The sequence below is a fragment of the Drosophila melanogaster genome, chromosome 2L, assembly GCF_000001215.4.
Source record: "Drosophila melanogaster chromosome 2L".
NCBI classification, from domain to species: Eukaryota; Metazoa; Arthropoda; class Insecta; order Diptera; family Drosophilidae; genus Drosophila; species Drosophila melanogaster.
In genome coordinates, this window is record NT_033779.5 from 1,574,776 (window position 1) to 1,593,990 (window position 19,215).

A 19,215-nucleotide genomic window follows, 5' to 3' on the forward strand; every position below is an offset into this window, starting at 1 on the left:
GGAAAACCCAAACTCACTGTAAAAGCAAGTGCAGAAATGTTTCAATTTGCAGCCAGAAAAAGAGTTCAAGGCATAATGGCTTAACTTGGGGGATATGTTCACCTTTATTCGTTTCTGATGCTTGCCGAGAGTGTTGATTCTTAGCTACATTAAATCTTGGTAATACGATTCTTAAAAGCTACCGGTTTGAACAAGCTTTTGCAACATGGCTTTTAATATATATGTCCCTTATACCGAATTATGCATGCCAAGTCCCAGTTGCTTACCATTTTAATACTCCGCTTGTAGCTTCTAGTCTGCCTCTGGTCACTCTAACTACTCCTTTATCCCACCTGAGACTCACCTTTGGTCATTAGCTCATGTGAAAAATGCGCGTTGGCTTCCTCGAAATGATGGCGTTGGACCGTTTGGAGGCTGGAAACGACCGCAAGGGGAGCAGCCGCCCCTCTCACAAAAGAGCAAGCTAGCGAAATGAATAAAATGGGAACACGCACAAACAAAACAAGCACACACACACACACTTTAGCCTGGCCGTTGAATTCTCATGTGTTTGCCACGCCCACACAATACACCGGAGGGCGTAAACAATAGGTGAAAAGCCAAATGAAAAAAGGATGATGTAGATGATGATGTGAAGCCCGCAAGTCATCGCAGGTGAGGGATATATGCGAAAGTGAGGGCGTAGAAGGGGTCGGAGTGGCCCTAGTTGCAACTTGCAACATAAGTATTAGCTTCATTTTTGCAGCATTTAACTTGGCCCCCCGTCCGTCGCTCACCACTCGTTAGCCCTGCGCCTTTGTAACTTTGTTTGCTGTTTTCTTCTTCTGCTGCTGCTACTGAACATTTTTTTGTGTGTGCTGTGCCGAGCCTCAAATGAATTGAATGTGAAAAATTTAAATGCAAACAGCCGCAGTCGACGCAGCAAAAAGAAGAAGCAGACGCAGCACTGCGAAAAATGAAGTCAATTATTTGAACAGTTTAAAAAAAAATGAACCTAATCTATTGTCAGCGTAGTGACACTTAAATATCAAATTAATTATTTCTGACTGCAATTGATCTTTCGTTATCAATGAAATATTTTTCAATAGGTGCATACAAGGAGTTCTATTTATCACAGTGCAGCCTTACCCTGTTTGCGTTTTCGCGGGGTAACCCCTTTTTTTCTATGCTGTTTCTGCTTGCCCTGCATTACACAAGTCGACAAGCCTTACCGCTCCTGCCAACCCCACCAAATCTCCCACGCAGCTCAGACTAGCAAAGTTCATTGTACCATCTCGCTTAGTTGAAGAGTCTATGAGTCCAAAACAAACGATGCTTTTGATTGCCAACCAGTGGGTGGACTGAAGAGGGGCGGTGCTGTTTGCCAACGCCGCCAGAGATCGGGTCAAAGACTCGACTTTAGGCCTAAGTTGGGCCCTTTGGTTGGGTGCCAACGCAGTGGTCTGAATTTTGTGTTCCCATATTTTTTATGACTCTTTTATCTACGGAGGCAGGTGTGAAAACAGTTGATAAAGTGGTATTTCACCTACAGCACATAAAAAGATTTTATAAATTAATATTTTATAGTCCAAAGACAAAGTCGAAAGTATTATCTAAACACTTTCCTTGAGCGACCCTTCATTTGCCAATCAAATTAGAGAAATCACTTTGAAGATATGTTGTCTCCCCGTTGATAACTAAAGGTCTTTTCAAAGATCTTTTTCCGTGTTGCTCATTAAGAAGACATTTTTACGCTGAATAGATTTCATCTCGTTTCACCGCGCGAATCTGCAGAGCAAACATTTCAGGGCGAAGCTTTAGCACCTTCACAACGATATGCTTTTGAAAGGTTTTTTTTGCGAAACTTTCTCAAAGAATTGCGAGTGGGCAAACAGTTGGCCACGAAAATTAGCACTTGACGATGTCGACAAATAGCACAAAAGATCTGAAAATTAGCAAGTCGCATTCCACCCACTCAGCGGCAAAGTGCGTAGCGTAATTATATATATTTGTAGTTTACAAATGCGATTTCGCAAGGTTAAATGCAAGGATCCTATTTTGCATTTAAGCTACCTCTGCATGAGTGTGCTCCTATTTAGACTGACAACTGTTGGCAAATAATTCCCCCACCCATTTAACGCAGCATCCCCCTTAACCCACTAACCATATCCTCGAAACTCTGTTCATTATTCCGAGCACGCATTCGCCATGAGTTTTGTGGCTGGGTTATCTGGGTGTCGTGCTCTAGTCCTCCTAGATAAGGACCCTCTTTCAGCCGCGTCCCTTTTGGCATATTTACTTTATTACAATGTGTGACCCCAGTGAAAACGCGACAGGATTCTTTTATGGGTCGCCAGTAGGCTATTCATAACTATTAAAGCAAATGCTGGCTTTTGAAAACTAAAAGATTTAGTGAAATCCCCGCGAAGTCAAGGCTACTTTGTTTTTTATTATGAATTCAGATTGATTTATAAATTTAAATCTGAACTAGATTTAGAAGTCTTGTTAAATTATGCTATTTTGTCTCGATATTTCACAATGTACTTGTTAGTTTGCAGCTACGCTTGCAGAACGCCATTTCCCTCTGCAGTTTTTTACGCAGGACATAAATAACGTATACGCCGCATTGGACAGTAACCTGCCTCTCTCTTTCTCCTCCGCCACTCTCTACCCATCTGCACCCTCTACTCCACCATCTGCCGGTGTGTTCCTTCAGTCATTTATCATTTTCCATGGCGTTGACACTTTCACTTGTTTCACACAATGAACTGAACCACAACAAGAAAACGAAACATGGAAAATAAAAACCAAAATGAACCATTGAGAAGTCAATTTCTGTATGGGTCTCCGCCCAACCTGGACCTCGTTATGGCCTGTCAAATTTATTAGTTTCAATATAATTTGACAAAGAGTAAATTTGTACGGTTACATTTACCCAGTTTGGCCCCAAAGGCAAACATTTATCAACGGTTTCGACCTCTTCTCGACGTGCTTTTGTTTCTGCTGCTCTCTGCTGCTGTACTATTTTCATTTTTAAAGGCTTGCTCTTTGCAGAAATTTATGTTTATTGCGCGATGGCCTTGGCCAGAAATTATCATAAATTGCACTGTCATTACAGCGGAAACAACGAAAAAAACGAAAAAAACGAGGCAAAATGGTATCATAAATATGAAAATACTGTTATTCTGCGTAATTGCGGCTTACTTTGGTTCATTTTCGGTTCACGGCAGTTCATCGCCGGATCACTGCGGTTCATTTCCAGTTCACTCCAGTTCATTTCACTGACACTCAGTGAAATTTTGCTTTCATCTTCGAGCCGCGGCGGTAGAAAAACAAAAGTGTAGCCAAAAGATAGCAAAAGTGAAGTGAAGTCCATCTGCTCCGCTTTGTGTTTCTGCTATTTTCACTGCCTTCGCATCTTCTTTTTTTACTTTGCTGTTACATTTTTGTAATTCTTTTGATGTCTTCATTGTGCGAGCCGCTCGCTTTTTTTTATTGGGTTATTATTTTTATGTTACTGCTGAACTTAATTAACATTTGGCACGACTTTCAATGTCAATGGCAATCTCACTCGGCTCTGCCGCACAAATGTCAGCAAATTAGTTAATTTCTTTGATCGCCAGATAAAAGAAATACTTTGCACTAATGATCCGACATAAGTGCGGCAAATGATGAGAGAGTTGCAGGTTGAAGAAAGTGATTTGGGACATGCAGATACAAATTGCAACAACTTTTTCATCCAAAACTGCATAGGTGTGAATGAAGAGAGCTTGTAAGTGTGTTGCAGTAGTTGTAAATGTTTACTGTTCAAATAAAAGAATCCAGAGATAACGTTTTTTGTTTATAAATAGAACATGTATGTAATTCTCGTGAATACAATCATTAATTCAATTTTCTTGTCTTTGCATTAACTCAATTTGTTTCCTTGCTCCCTTTGCTCAATTTGTGTGTCACCGATGACACTTACATCAATGTACTTCTACGCATATCAGAACCAATTTAGCCCGAAATCCTACAGCTTCCCCAACAAATGAACCCGAACACATTTCCGACTCTAAAATATCTACGAACATACATACTTTACATTAAACAAGCACTCAAGTCGAGCCGAAGCTTACGAGCCAATGCACTTAAGTTTATTTGCTTGGGGACAGCAGCCAGACCGAGAAGGAATAAAAAAAGAGTTGGGATGTCGGATGAATAGATGGCGGGAAACCCCAAAATATGTAGCAGCATCTGGAACCTAACCCATTGGGCAACATCAGGCCGACTTGGCTACTTGTCATAAGCATGGCAAGGTGCGGTCATTTGCTAACAACTCACTTGGCTGGTCACACTTCACACAGCTCCCATCTACAACCCTTTCAATCCGTATCTTCATCGTCTCGACCCTTGAAGATACATGAGAGTCGCTTGAGTTCTCCCTCGAGGGATTTCACTCAACGGGCCGCATAATTTATAAGCCTTTTTTGCCGATGACTCGTCTGATATTGATTAGTTGTCATTTGGCTTATTACCTGGGATGCTGACCTTGGCTCGTCTGCTGAGCCAATCGATAAAAAATCCAACACTCACGTTCCAAGCACTTCCTCAAACTATTTTGGCTACAGTCAGTGGCGATAACAATATTCCATTTTGTATGAGCGGTATAGTGTGAATTTTAAAATTTGCGGATAAGCATATGACTATTTTGTTAACAATACGACAATCTGTAACATTTCTCAAATTTTCGTTTTACACATAATACATACTTCACTATTTCACCTTAACAGTCTGAAACGCACTGTACTAAAATGTATCTTGTGATCTGCCCACATCTTTTCGGTTCTTCATCGAAACTGACCAGCATCACAAGTCTTCAAAGCCCCATCTTATTTATAAGCATGAACATCACATACCGGAATACGTGCCATATTTTAGTTGTCTGTTATTTATTTGGCTTTGGAGTTTTTTTTTTTTGTGGGCCTTTGGCATTTGGTCAACTTTTTAATCGGTTTTTGCGGCTTAATTAAATCTGTTTTTTTTTTCTCAGCTTCGGATACGTTATACGCTTCATTGTGAATGTTTTTCCATTAGCATATTTTTGTTTGTTTGCGACTTGCTCAACTCTTCGACATTAAAAGTTTCTGCGATTGCTGGCAAGTTTTTCCTTCGCCTTTTTATTAGAACTCCATGAGTTCCGATTGGGAAAAACTTTGTTGGCTTCGTTGCATAAACAGGAAATCGAATGCCGGAATGTCGATTCGATTGTTGGTAAACATAACAGTCTGTTATGATTATTTATCATTGCCTGATTTGCTGGAACAACATTTGTATTGTAATATTCTGATGCGGGTTTTTGGCTCTGCTGGTTAGATGTTCGCTTTATTTATAGACGCAGATGATTATGATTGTATTATGCATAATTTGGCACGGAACTGGTTAAATAAAGGAAATCGGACATCAAACAGTGATTGGCTCTAGATGTCTGAGGCCATCAATGTCTGGCTTGATTTGAAACTTTAACTTTTTTGGGGAACCTTAGCTTTTTATGGTTCCTCGTTGATTACTTTACTGCTATTTATGAGAGTTAATTCCATTGTAAGATTTTATTTGCATAAACTTTTACTTTTTTACAGACTACACAATTTGGGTCAGGTTTTAAACGGGTCGTTTCGAACTTGCTCTGAATGGTAAAGTTTTTGGGAGCTTTGTTCTTTCTTTTGTCATTAGTTGTATATGCAAGCATATGCAATTAAGCATTCAGATCTCACTTTTATGTGTAAAAACTATTTATTGTAAGTTGTTAATTTCCATGCATTTGAAATATTCGAGGCTCAATTTCCCATGGGATCTAATTGGAGCAGCAGCAAAGTGCATTATCAATATATTATTCATTTATTCCGTTTTGTACAAAAGCTCTCTGGCGGAGCAAAAATAATACATCTTCTGTCACATACTATATATCAATATAAATCATCTTCGACTGTCCATGGCTGACATCAAATCTCTTAATGTATACAAATCATATTTTCCAATTCTATCGCTTGTAACCTTCAACTCCACCCAGAAATCAGAAATAACCCATTTTCCCCAGATCCCAACGGCATCGCCCAATTCACGTAGCAAATCACTTTACAACTGTCAGACAAACAATGCCAAGAGCTGATGGCCAAGAGAGTATTGAGCGGAAAGTGTTGGCCAAAATGGGCGAACGGGCTAGTTGGGTCAAGGGGCGTGGCAGATGAAAGATATCCTTCACCGGATGCTGTTCGGCATTTGACTTTATCACGCAAATTGATTGCTTTGACCCGAAACGATTGACGAAATTTGATTGATAACTTATTAAGTTGCCCATTGTCTGTGCGAGATGTGGGCGTGGCGTGGCCCGCCCCTATATAATTTTTGCATGGTGGCAAAAGTTTGTGTGTTAGTCTTGCTCATTTTTGGAGTCACGCATCGGTGAATGTCTAATAAAGATAAATATACAAGATCCCAGATGGCAAAAGGCAGTCTCCCCAAAATTCGCCACACATTTTATCTGCACTTGCCCAGCAGCAGGTTGCGGCCTGAAAAAATAACAAAAACACAGATTTAAATCCACGAATATATCACTTTTGTGCTGCCTCACATAAAAATATGTAAAAAAGTAAGACATGCAAGTTGGCTCGCTAAAATATTTTGTAAAAACAGCCCAAAGGCCAGACAAAACACCAGAGATGAGTGGCCTGAAGCCAATGAAATTATTGGCCGGACCTGAACACCCAAAAAAAGAAAAATAAATATCAGCGTCAACAGCAAAAAATGCTAATTCAAAACAAGCAGATTTTGCGGTTTATGCAAATGCCTCTCAGACCAGAATAATACCCAAACAAGTCATAACAGCCAGGGCAGCAGCCACACAGATTCCACTCGTTTGTACAACTTTGTGAAGAATAAGAATAAATAAAGTTTGTAAGAAGTGCAGTCAAATTTATATAAGCTGCCGTGCAGGATTCCCAAAGTGCAAAGTGCACTTTATGGTTACTCCTCAAAGTAAAGGTGGGTTTGGGCATTTAATTAAAGATTATATCCACATACATTTGCAATAAATCATACAGCTATCCTTTGTGTTAGGTAAGAGCTGTAAAAAATTTACATATATTGGCAAGCAAATAAAACAACATTTTGTAGAAAATACAAGAAACACAAACACAGTGAAATCTATGATGCTCAGCTGCGTCAAACTGTGCAGTTCAAGGCTATTTCGTCTTAGCCCCAAGTCATTTTACTTTGGGCCAGAAAAAGTTGAAAATAGCAGGCCGAGATAATGCCGAAAATGCCTTTCTTTTCAACTACGACTTCTTCCATTTCTGCTTTTGGCCCTCTTATGTTTATTTAACACACTCGCACATATTCGCACACACGCATATAAGGGCCAAAATGAGTTTGGGCCAAGAGCAATAATTCATTTTGACTTCCATTCTCGGCTGACTCTGATGGAAAACCTTTCTCCTCGTTCTATCGCCTCCAAATTGAATTCCAACTTAAACATCATTTGGCTATTTTGGAATGGAAACGATTTCGCACATGCCGGAGTGTTTGTGTTTGCTTATGTAAGCTGCCTTGCTGAGCTGCGATATTGATTACATTTTTCACCAGCTTTGAATATCTGTTCATTAGACTGGTTTGATTTTTTGTAACATCTCACAATTTTTGTACACATTACAATTTTTTTCGATCAAATATGGCACATATACCAACGCTTAAAGTGTAGGATATACATATACTTATTTAGAACAGTTTTTTGTTGCTCTTTGACAGTTAAAATAGCATTTCGCTTTTGGCCCTTTGATATTTAACTTATCGACCAGTCAATTGTAAACTTTTCCCTTACCAATATTTGTACTTTTTTCGACTTTGCTCAACACACAATTGCTCAAATTATTTGTCTTTTTTATTTGTTTATCACCATTTAGTTACAAAATAAGTTTTCTAAAAATGCTGAAATTTTGTCACAAAACTTTTCCTGGCATTGTTTATTTGGTTTATGGGTGGGAAAAACCCGCAAAATGGAAATGCGGGTTGAATAGTTTTCCAGTTCTTTTAAAGCTATTTGCATGTAGCGTGTATGATAATCAATAAATTACAGTAAGCCACCACCGATATTATTCACTAAAATCACTTACTTTATTTTCAGGTGAGTCTTCAAACTTTTAAGTCGACAAGTCATTGGATCTTGGGAATACGCACAGAGATAACAGACTGCCGCAATCAAAGTTGGTTATAGGTTAAGTGAGACGTGGAAATTGGCTCAACAATTTGGCTCAAGCTCAACACTTTCCCCCGCCGCCTCCCCCATTTTCCGCCCACTCCAAGTGTGACCTTCAAAGAGCGACAACAATGGCGCATCTTCTCCCATGTGCTTTTTACCCGGCGCGGTGTCTGCCTGCCTTTTTTTTGGGGTCATTTCCGCGATTTGGTTTTTGGCTTTTGCTTTCCACGATGTCGAGATCGAGAGACTTCCGTCTTAGCCTTGCACTCAGACCCCAATCTGAAGTGTTTACTGTTTACACTCGTTTTCGTTTAAATTTGCATTTTAATTTATTTGCCCGATGTCTTTGTTTTCCTCTCTGTTTGCCTGCACCTTTTTGCTTTCTCGCCATTTCAGTTGACCATTGCACAATTCATAAGGTTTCATTTGACGTTTTTGGCACTCTGCTTAAAACTCGCTTTAGAAGCACAGAGTGACCATGCACCGCAACGGCATTTCCGTCACTGTGCAAGGTAACACTGTCTTCACAAATAACTCGATTTTTCACTTTTGTCTTCTATTGCTTTCTGTGAAACTCCTAGTTTTTTTCGGTGTAATGCTTCTGTTACACTTAGTTATAACTATTTGCTGTTATTGCTGCCATTTACCAACTGAGTCCATTTCTGTTTACATTTGGCCTTTTTCTGTCTTCCGGCTTCGCCCGTTTTACTTGCAATTTATGCACTGACCTGTTTTCATTAAAATTTCGTTGGCGTGGTGTCTCTCTTTCATTCTGCTCACATTGCAGTCTCTAATTAATTTCAACGTTCACTTATGAGGCTTTAATGGCGAGCACTTGCTTTTACCTTTTAAGGGAGCTGAAAGCATTAAATGAAAGTTGTTTGCTGTAGTTTGCTGGTATGCTAATATATACAACTTATAACATTATTTGTAGTATTTTTCATTGGACGAAATAATATGACATGCAAAAAGTGTCAAAATCAACTCCCATTCAAAATTAAAAAAGTGCTATGTAATTCGTTGTAATGATGCTTAAAAAATGTTCAATAATGTTCAGCATGTAAATGGCATCTGACTAATATGCTGAATAATTTAAAATTTATGCCGAAGGAAGTCCGCCCTTATTGTTAACATTTGAATAAAGGGTAAATGACAGTTCTGCCATATCTGCGGCACCATTTTTATTCTGTGATAGCCTTCGAACGAGCACTAAAAACAATTTATTTATATTTATTCCTGGCTTGTTTTGCAACTGTTAGCTTGTTTCAATTTATGGCGAATTTATGCTTTTTATCGGTTGGCCTATTAAACGCGCCCTGACAGTCCATTCAAATCATGCACTTAAAGCCCAGATTCAGGTTCAGAATGAACTTGCCCCCGATGCGGGCAATAAAAAATGTTTATCAATCGCTGCCACAGGCACGCCTCGAATGCTGCAATGCGAAGCCAAATTTAAATGAGCCGCAAAGCGAAAATAAATGTTTAAAAATATATATCCCTGCCATGCACTTGCTGTAGGTAACTGCGTCAATTAAAAGCGGGCAGTTAAAAGTGCAATCAATGATTATTTCAAAGTGTCGCGCACAGCCATGGAAACTTGGAAATTAATGCTCGTGGCCAAAAAGTCCATTAACATAAATCGCTTACAGTCAACATATTTTATTTAATTCTCTTATGGAATTATACGATGATGCAATGAATATTAAAGTGTAGTGTTCTTGTGTGTTCTGAGATTAAAATATGCGGATATGCGATCTAGAGCAAGGGAATCTGTGCATATTAATTATTTTTCCAGGCCAAACCTTTGTAGCCAATATGGCAAGTACATACGTAGCGTGTCATTGTCAGAAGTATTTGTAGTTCACAAAGCTTATTGTTATTTCCAAAGAAAAATATATTTTCAGACGGATAACATACAGAAAATCTATAATTTTGTCTAGTAGCCCAAAACAACGATTATATAACTACAATAGCTACAATCTATTAGCTGCAGTAGTCCCTCCTATGTCCAACCGCTGGTCTTCTTTGACAGAATGACCTTCTGCATGTGCTCATCCGCGGTGTGGGTGGTGTGACTTCCGCCCGCGTGACGCGGAGTGCACTTGACCATGGGAACACCCGAGGCTCCTTTAGTCCAGGCACTGGTGGAGTGTGGGAACTCGTCCTTGCGATAGTATCCCATGATGCCCGACTTGCGGATCTGGCCCAGTTCGTAGGTGACAATGGGACCCAGGCCGGTGGAACCCTTAGCATTGGGCAGCGAGGGCACCTTGGATCGCTCCACAGTTCGCATTACACAGGTGGTGTCACAGGCCAAGCAGGCCAGATCCTGCATGACCTTCACTCTTCCGGCAGCTGCGGCACAATCATCGTTGGTCATCTCCATGTACTTCTGGAGGGCCTCGGCTATAATCTGCACCCGCCGCTCGATCATCTCCCGGAAGTCCTTGAGACTTAGCTCCAATGCGTCGATGCCCAGTGTCATTCGCAGATTGTCGATGATCTGCAGGACGTTCTTCTCGTTCAAGCTCACAATGTGGCGCACCTCGCAGAACATCTGCTCCAACCTGGCCTTGTACTCCTCCAGTTGCTCCAGGGACACTTTAGTGGCCAACTGCTGGAAGTCAACCTTTTCGGCCAACAAAAGCTCCACCTCCGTCTTGTCAATCTTCACCTCATCCAAATGGGATGCCGATTTCTTTAGGACTTGTATCTGGTATACGCAGTCATTGAGGCGAGTCATCATGCCATTGGTAGCCTCCTTGTTGCTGGCCATGTAGAGCTTAATATCCCGCACCGTTTCCGAGAGATCCTTCATCTGGTCCATCAGTCTCTGGGAGTCCTGTTTCAGCAAGGCTGCAGCGAGTTCATTTACCTTGTTGGTCAGAGCACAGAATTGCGACTTGAGGTCTAGAAGCTCAGTAAGCATTTTCTCCGGCGAATAGCAAAGGGGCTGTTCCAATTCAAGTTCCTCCTCTTCCTCAGGCTTCTCCACCTCCGTGGGCGCACTAGACTCCACTGGGACCTCCTCCTCTGACAGGCCCTCCTCTTCGACACCGTCCACTATATCCCCACTCGACCAACTCACAGAAACCTCATCACCAGTCGTCACCATCAGGACCCTCAACTGCTTGGCTATGTGACGGAGTAACCGAAACCTCTGCGGGTTCGGCTTGCGATCGATCAACAAGTGGGTCATATTGTTCACCTGCTCCATCGTGATCTTCAGCTGGCTGGTGAGATTGCTCACAAACTGCTGAACCTCCATTGTGGCCTGTTCCTTCTGCAGTTCAATCTTGGAGAGGCGTCTTTCGAGACGCAAGAGATTATTGGTAAGAGATCCGTCCGTTTGACTGTGCGACTTGTCGCGACCGGAGGATCTCGAGGAGACCCGTGAGGCCTGCGGTGCCAGCTCCTCTCCCTTGGCCTCGGCAGGCACATCCATTGGTGCTTTTGAGGTATCTGCCTCGGGCTCAGAAGGAGGATGTTCCTCGGGAGCCGGAGTTGCAGATGGAGTTGGTTCATGGTTGGAACCCACTGGTTCTGGAGATGGTGCGGCAGCCTCCGCAGGAGCTGCTTCTTCTGGGACTGGCTCCGCTGGGGCAGGTTCCTCTGCAGCAGGCTCTGGAGCAGGTTCTGGAGCAGGCTCTGGTGCTGGATCCGCTGCGGGAGGCTCTTCGACTGGCGCAGGGGGTGCCTCTGCCTCCTCGGCTGGGGGCTCTGCCGCCGGCTCGGCTGCTGCTCCCTCCTCGGCATCCGCACCGGCGAAAAGACGGAACTTCGAGGTGTTACCCAAGGTCACTATTTAGCAAAAACAAATTCTAGTATCCCAAGTGCACTTAACAGGTGAACATTCCCACTTACGTAAACTGCTTTGCAAGCGCACATTGGCCACCATATAGTCTTCCTGCTCGACAACCTCATCGAGGACCTCCAATCGCTGGGCAAAGCACGTGAGCAGGACATGCAAAGCGTAAAAGTTAACGTGTCCTGATTCCGGGGACCCAATGGCAACATCTATGAGTTCCTTATACGTAAAAGTCATTTCGTGTAAAAGTGCTCGAATTTAGTGGCAGTTCCTGCGAAATATTTGACAAATTTTTGAGCCACAAATGTAAAGCAATATCGAAAATGCAGAGTAAACCAAATGTGAACTGAACCGAACGAGCTTGTTTTGTGAATTAGAAAATGAATTCAAAGTCTTGATGGAAAATTCACAGCCTTGTTTTTCGGACCAGTTACTCAAGGGAATTTAATGAAAAACATGACTGATTTCTGTCAAGCTAAGTGACGCAAAAAACAAAATTAATATTTAAGGGAACCATTTTCCCATATCTAATCCATTAGGTCAACTGTTATAGCAGCATTAGGATAAACCGAAATTACTTGAATATTAAAGATAAATTTGTTATTAATTATATTCGCTCAAATTGAGTTACTCAACTCCCTTAAACTGCGCACAAACGATTTAAATTATTCCTCATTGGGTCGGTGCGGGTAAATAAAAAATCTGTTTTGCTCGAGCTCCGTTTTGTGGCTGCGTAAAATGCTCCACAGCTATTAGGGCTTAATTAATTTTTACACCATTTTGTGTTTAATATTTTCTTCCCTGGCAGTTATTATGATTGCGTTCGGTTAATGAACATCATCAACACCATTAAGTTTAATTTTATGAAGCGGCTTCTTCGCTTTTATTTTGATCCAGCAGCAACCGAGATGCAAAATGATTGCAGTGTGCGAGTGAGGATGATGCAATTAAGTGGAATCGATGAAAAGTGTCTTTCGAGTCGTTATTGTTCCCAATCCGATTGAGAGACTTGGCCATTATTAATGTTTCAATTAGTATCCGAGTAGCCGAGAACAAACGGCTTTAAACTACCAAAGTCTAAGCACATTGGCTACCTTTCCAAGGACACCAGAAACCCGCAGACTTTGTGAGATAACCGGGAGTAAAATCCCATTTGTCATGCTCGCAATGCAATCCTCTCGACTTTTGCGATGTGCGGGGCAATCGGCGGCCCTCAAATTGGATGGTAGTCAATGTTTGTGGCCTCGTAAAATCTAATTTAAATGCAAACGCAAATGTCAAAATTGTAGAATTAAAAATCACATTCGGTTTGATTCAGGCAGACAGACGTACCAGCATCCAGCTCAACTATTGCTCATGGGGAGTGTCTGTAGCAGCAAGCGGTAGATGGGGCGTATACGCAACATATTTTCAGCAAACTGTCACATCGCGTATACGCAATCAGTCGGCAGTCAGTCAACAGGATGCCACATATTGGTAAAAATTTACACGGATAGTAAAGTCTAAAAAAGAATACGAAGCCATGAAGGGAAATCTAAAAAGTGTCGTTGGAAGAAATACCCTTCAGTCAAAACTTAGGTAAAACCTAAATAAGCTTTGCTATTGTTCATATTGCATTAGATTACAATTTAGTCTGAGAATTGATTTGATAAATTTATGACATGCTCTTTAAGCATTCATTAGCTCCTGCATACCCGCCGTCCAGTAGGGTATTGTGAAAAATAACGAAAACCACGGTTATCTGCGAGATGCGTTTGAAAGGTTTTTACATCAAACGTCAACTATGTTGATTGAACTGCCTGAAAGCTGTACACCTCTCATTCTCATCCCCTGATCCAGGATACATGTACCCGGTTACCCATTTGGGTGGCCATCAAAAATAACAAATTTTCACCAATGGCAAGCTAAATTTCATCAATATCAAATGCTGAGCGACCAAAAAAGTCTCAGACAAATATGGAAAAATATTAAAAAGTGTCAGGTTTTTGCTGTCATCGGATTATAAGCTTCATGATGTCGGACAACCGGTTTAAAGTTGAGAAGTTATAAATAAATTTTTAAGCGAATATCTCATGGTTACTGCAAATATTTCATTACAAATTGAAATTCGTAAAGTTTCATTTATGTGCCATGCGGTTTGTGTGCTTAAAATGTATACCTTTAATTTATGCGCAGACATCGAGCGACAGGAAGGCAGCCAAAATTGCAGTTCGGGTCGCAAAAAGAGTTGGCAAAGAGTCCAGACAGACATTCTCATTCTCATACACACACATACACGCACGCCTTTGCACAGGAAACGGAAACGGAAATATGCGCAATTTCTCAACAAGACAGTGTCTGCAGCTAAAACAAAAAGGGAGCTAAAGCGCCAGAACAGGAACTTCTCCTTGTCATTTTCATTTCTTCAACTTTCCTCAGAAATGGCAGAAGTTTTCCTCACTGTTTGAGTTCGCCTCAAATGTTTCTTTGTCTTGAGCGCATTTTTAATATCAAACAGGATTTGCCGAATGGAAAGTAAGTCATAGAGAAACTTTATATAATTATGCAAGTGTCTGATAAAACTGTTGGAAGTGTGTGCCGGCAATTTATGCATAATTAAAACTTGATTATGCGGTTTTCGAGCTGGCGCTGCGTTGGAGTGTACTTTTTGAATACTTTTTTAAATGAGTTCGGAAACTGTTTTGTTGACTCTGATTAAGATTTAAAATTTTCCATTAGCTTCATACAATTTAAACATCAATTGCATCGCATGGAAAGTCTTTTCGTAAATCGCTCTCAATTGTTTGCCCTTCCACTTGAGCAAATTAATTGGATTTGTCAATGGCACTTGGCCGGGGCGTGTGTGATTTTATGCTTTTGTCAGCCAAGTAAAATTTTGCCTTTCAAGCATTTGTGCAATAAATAAACTGAGAATCATATCTTGTCAATTATTGTGCAGCCAAGACTTTTCTTCGGCAAAGCGATGAGCAATTAGAGATGATTTGCCAACATTTGCATTTGGCACTTGGGTCAAATGCACAATGAAGAAGTTAATTCCCGCTCTGCCTCTACGTTTTCCCCAGCTTCTTCTTCTTCTTCCTTACAATGGGTCATAAAGCCAAGTCAAGCGATTTGCTCGCAGCAAGTAGCCAAAAGCAGAAGCACAGCAAAACCAAAAGCAAAAGCAACTCCAAGCTGCCGGGAATCTCAGTTGGTGGCGAACAATGGACGGGGCGATAAATGGCAAGTCGCAATAACATTAACCGTTAGCCAGGCCCTCCCCCCATTTCCTCTCCATCTTCTTCTTCTACTTCGGGCCAAATATGCCCAAGCTGACCCAATTCGAATAGAGGCGCGTTCCCAGCAAACTCTCGACTTCAACTCTTTCAAACGGATCGGATTCAATCGCCGCAGCAACAACAGCGCCTATTCCATTTTGTCTCTGCTCCCATATTTGGAGCAGGCGCACACACACACACACTCAGAATGTTGGGGAGACAGTACACTGGGAGAAACTAAAGAAGAATTTAAAGAAAAAGGTTAGAGCAAGTTATATTACTCATGCTTAAGCAACTCAGCGTGTCTTAATGAAAGTAAAATATATATCAGAGCGCTTTTGAACATATTGAAATTATTGTTTTGAATCTGCATCAGTTTTCTCCTTGTGTAGTGTTGTATGCCCATGCTGGCACTTATTCCACATTGTCTGCCCCCCACACACTCCCCTTGTCCCCTTGTCCACTGTTTGTGTGGCAAGCCGCTGACGTAATTTACTTGAACATCGCCAAATGCATTTCCTATTAGAGATGGCCAAGTGTCTCTGGCAAACTGGCAGTAAGGTGCGTTCGTCGTTACGCAAAAACTCAAATGGCAAATCTGAAAATGGGTCAGTGATGGAACGAGTTATGATGAGGTTGTTTTGCGGTAAGTGGGTTACACTACTGTCTTACTGTGATTAATTGGATGATTTAATCTTCGAGTGCTGTTTTATCTAATAAAATATCTTAGTATCACAATATCTAATGTAATATAAATGACACGTTAATGTTGCGAAAACCAATTGTTTCTATTTCGTTTGTCTTCTATTTGATTCCCATCGCTGTTAAAGAGCAGCATTGTTCAAGTAGCCGAAAATCTGACCGCAGTTAACTTGGCGCAAATGTTTGCCTGTTCCATCGGCCAACAGTGCGTATGTGTGATGTTGACCATATCTATATTTGTCCACTGCCTTTGCTGTTGTCGTTGTTGCTGTTCGGCTCTTCCAATTGGATTTCCAATTCCGTTGACCAACTTTTTCGTTGAGTTCTAGGCCCGGGCCATTTTAGCCTTAACTTGTGATTTCTGCTTGCCAATTTAATTAGCCATTAAAAATGAAGAAGTCGTGCGTTTAAGCCACGCACCGTATATTTTCCATAAATATTTTGTCTGTTCCGCTGGCACACATTTACAATATTTTTTATCATTAAAAATGGGATGCCTGTCCTGGCGGATAATTTATATTTATGCCGCATCGGTCGGATGCCAGCGAAATTTACGCAGATTTCTTTGTGCCCCTGCTCGACACTTAAATTTATTTATGCTGATATGTGAGATTCGCTTCATCATCATTTCTCCGCCTCCCGAGTATCTGCCACTTAACACCTTTCTGGCAGCATCTGCCGCAACACCCAGCCACGTTAATAAATGTCTGCCCCTCAGCCTCCGGACTTCTGGTTCTGGCCTCATCATCCAGCACCCATCTTCATCCCATTTTCCTGCCATGGCAACCTCCTGACAGATGGGTTGATCTGCGTGGCCTTAACTTCGCCCTCGGTCTGTCTGCCAAGGAAGTGGCGAAACTGGAGGCGATATTACAAAGTTTTTAAAGCTTTAAGCCGGGCGAACGGTGCCCATCCAAATTGCAAATATTTGCTCCGGGCGGGGGAGGAAGAGGAAGAAGAGCAACTAAACAAACAAGGTTTACAAGACTCATATCAATAATCCCATTTTGGCAGATTCTCTGGGTTTCACTTGAGAAACTGGAAAATCGGTTGAGCGAGGAAGAAGTAATGTTTCGCCAGCAGTCAAGCCAAATTAAATTTGTTCACCACTTGCACCGACATGACAGCAGGATAATTTAGCGCAAGATTTAAAGGCATCGAAATATTCTTTAATGAATACTGTATAAATACAATTACTACGAAATAGTATCCAATGCAGTATGTCAAATCACAAAGTTGTTGTTAAACTTCAAACGTTTTTTTTTTCCAAGCCATTTAAGTTAAGGTCACCTAATGAAGCGGATGTTGCTTTAATAATATTAGCAACCAATATGTACATTTTTGATAGCCCAACCCTGTTTTACATATTCCCATATAAAGAAATGATTTCATCGGAGCCACAAAAAATGTACGAAAGCAAAAGCTACGAGGGCGTCCATCAGCAACCCACACAGAAAATTCCCATTGTTCAGCATACATCATTACGTTATATGGCATATACAAAGATCCATCGGAGGGGCTAATTGCTGGCAAACAATTGGCATCTTCAATTACAATTATTTGCCATCACTTTGCAGAGCTCAAGTGCCAATAGTCTGGCTGAAAATGTGAAAATACGGGTGCAGGTGGGCCACTTGAGTCTGCCTACGAGTATTCATAATTTAAGCCCATCTCCTTACTTATGCATACGACAACAGGTAAATTTGTAATAAGCCGCTTAAGACGCGTGCTCCCCCAGGTTGCAGTCACATATTCACGAATTTACATACTACATATGAGTATATACTCACAGGTGAGATGATGGCAGAAAAATATGAAAGAAGACATCTAGTAATCCCAACCGACTTCGTCTGAATTCGCCGCTTCTTGTTGTTATGCCTGATTTAAGCGTAATTTTCCATTTAAAATGAGATTTTCCTGCAAGTTCCTATGGGGCTTATGAGGTAACATGCTCTCGTTTGGGGAAAAGGATATCTGTAGAAAATGAGAGCCTTTACGCAACATAATCCTCAAATAAAATCCATTTAATGAGTCTTTAATTATTTGCATCTTCAGAAATTCCAATATAAGAGTATAGAGAGTTCCCGCAGTTAGTGTCTCCTATTTTTTCCAATGCGATTTTCTTTTTATTGCTTGCTTTTAATTATTGAGTATTGAAACTTATAATCCGCCTCAGTTTTTCGGTTTTTTTTTCCATTCGTTTTCGTTTTCAGCAATGAATATGCAAATTTGTGCAGCTTAGCGGCCTGGTGGATGGGTCTGGGCTTACTTTGCTGGCTTCCCATGGATATTCCACTATGCCCTATTATTATTTAAGGTCTCAGGCACTTGGCAAGGCCTTTGCATATTTTATTACGAATTTAAGAGGGAATTTCAAGCTGAATTACGGTCTGTGGGCGGGGCAGTGGACGAGTGCTTATCACTGCAGTTTGTTGGCTGAATAATTCATGTACCGGAGGGCAGTGCAATCGCCCCTTTCTGCGAAAAGGACTTTTATGATTTTTATACTCCGATTTCCTTCATTTCATTCCGTTTCCCAGTAGAAGTTCAATGGAAAATTGAAAATCTCAACGAGCGACTGAGTGTGTGTGTGTGGGCTGCTATAATTCAATTTGCTGAGCAAAATAATAAAAAAAAAAAAAAGTGGAAAATAGAAAAAGTTTCATTAAAATTCAACTGCATCAGCAAGATTGTAACATCCACACAGACAAACGAAGGTGGACCACAAAACCGCCAGCAAATCAATTGGAAGCGAGCTCCACTTTTCACTCGCCCTTCGAATTCGACCATTTCATGCCAAATTGAATGCAAGAATTTAATTAAGCTCACTCTGCCTTTTTTCCCATATTATTTTATTGCACATAAACAGAGCGACCACATATCTATCTATATCTGGGCTGCCTGTATGAATATCATTTGCAATATGTTTGCCTTACTTTTGTATGCACAATTTGTTCTTTGATTTATTGAATGGCCACTAGCTATGAATCAGCAAGAGCAGGCAGCAATAAATTCATCGAGTTGGTCCTTCGGCGGTTCGACTAATGGCGTCATAAAACCATTTGCAAGGTGTCACTGCCACAAATAGCGAAATGGACCAAAACGAAGGAAAGCTGATGTATCCACAAAAAGCAAGAATAGCTTTCGCATTGCTATCACATGTTGCCCAGTGCTAATAAATGCTAATAAAAATCAGCCGTCCTTGAAATTACTTCCTGGCTTGGCAGTCTTAGGAA

At 41.1% G+C, this 19,215-nt stretch overlaps 2 protein-coding genes across 9 annotated transcripts in view; one reads left to right on the forward strand and one right to left on the reverse strand.

The window, feature by feature from the left end:
- haf (hattifattener) overlaps nucleotides 1-19,215 on the forward strand; it is a 54,261-nt gene that overhangs the window by 19,647 nt on the left and 15,399 nt on the right. The window lies entirely within an intron of this gene.
- nis (no individualized sperm) lies at nucleotides 10,091-12,380 on the reverse strand. Its single transcript, NM_134761.4, has 2 exons — nucleotides 12,077-12,380; nucleotides 10,091-12,013 (listed from the first exon to the last, which is right to left on the reverse strand). Exons 1-2 carry the CDS (start codon nucleotides 12,255-12,257, stop codon nucleotides 10,215-10,217), a joined length of 1,980 nt encoding a protein of 659 aa, NP_608605.1. The 5' UTR covers nucleotides 12,258-12,380; the 3' UTR covers nucleotides 10,091-10,214.

Excerpts from the sequence above, each read along its gene's own strand:
- nis (NM_134761.4), bottom strand. The coding sequence starts at position 12,257 with ATGACTTTTACGTATAAGGAACTCATAGATGTTGCCATTGGGTCCCCG. Across the intron at positions 12,014-12,076 it reads GCGCTTGCAAAGCAGTTTAC|TGACCTTGGGTAACACCTCG; the intron begins GTAAGTGGGAAT and ends TTTGCTAAATAG.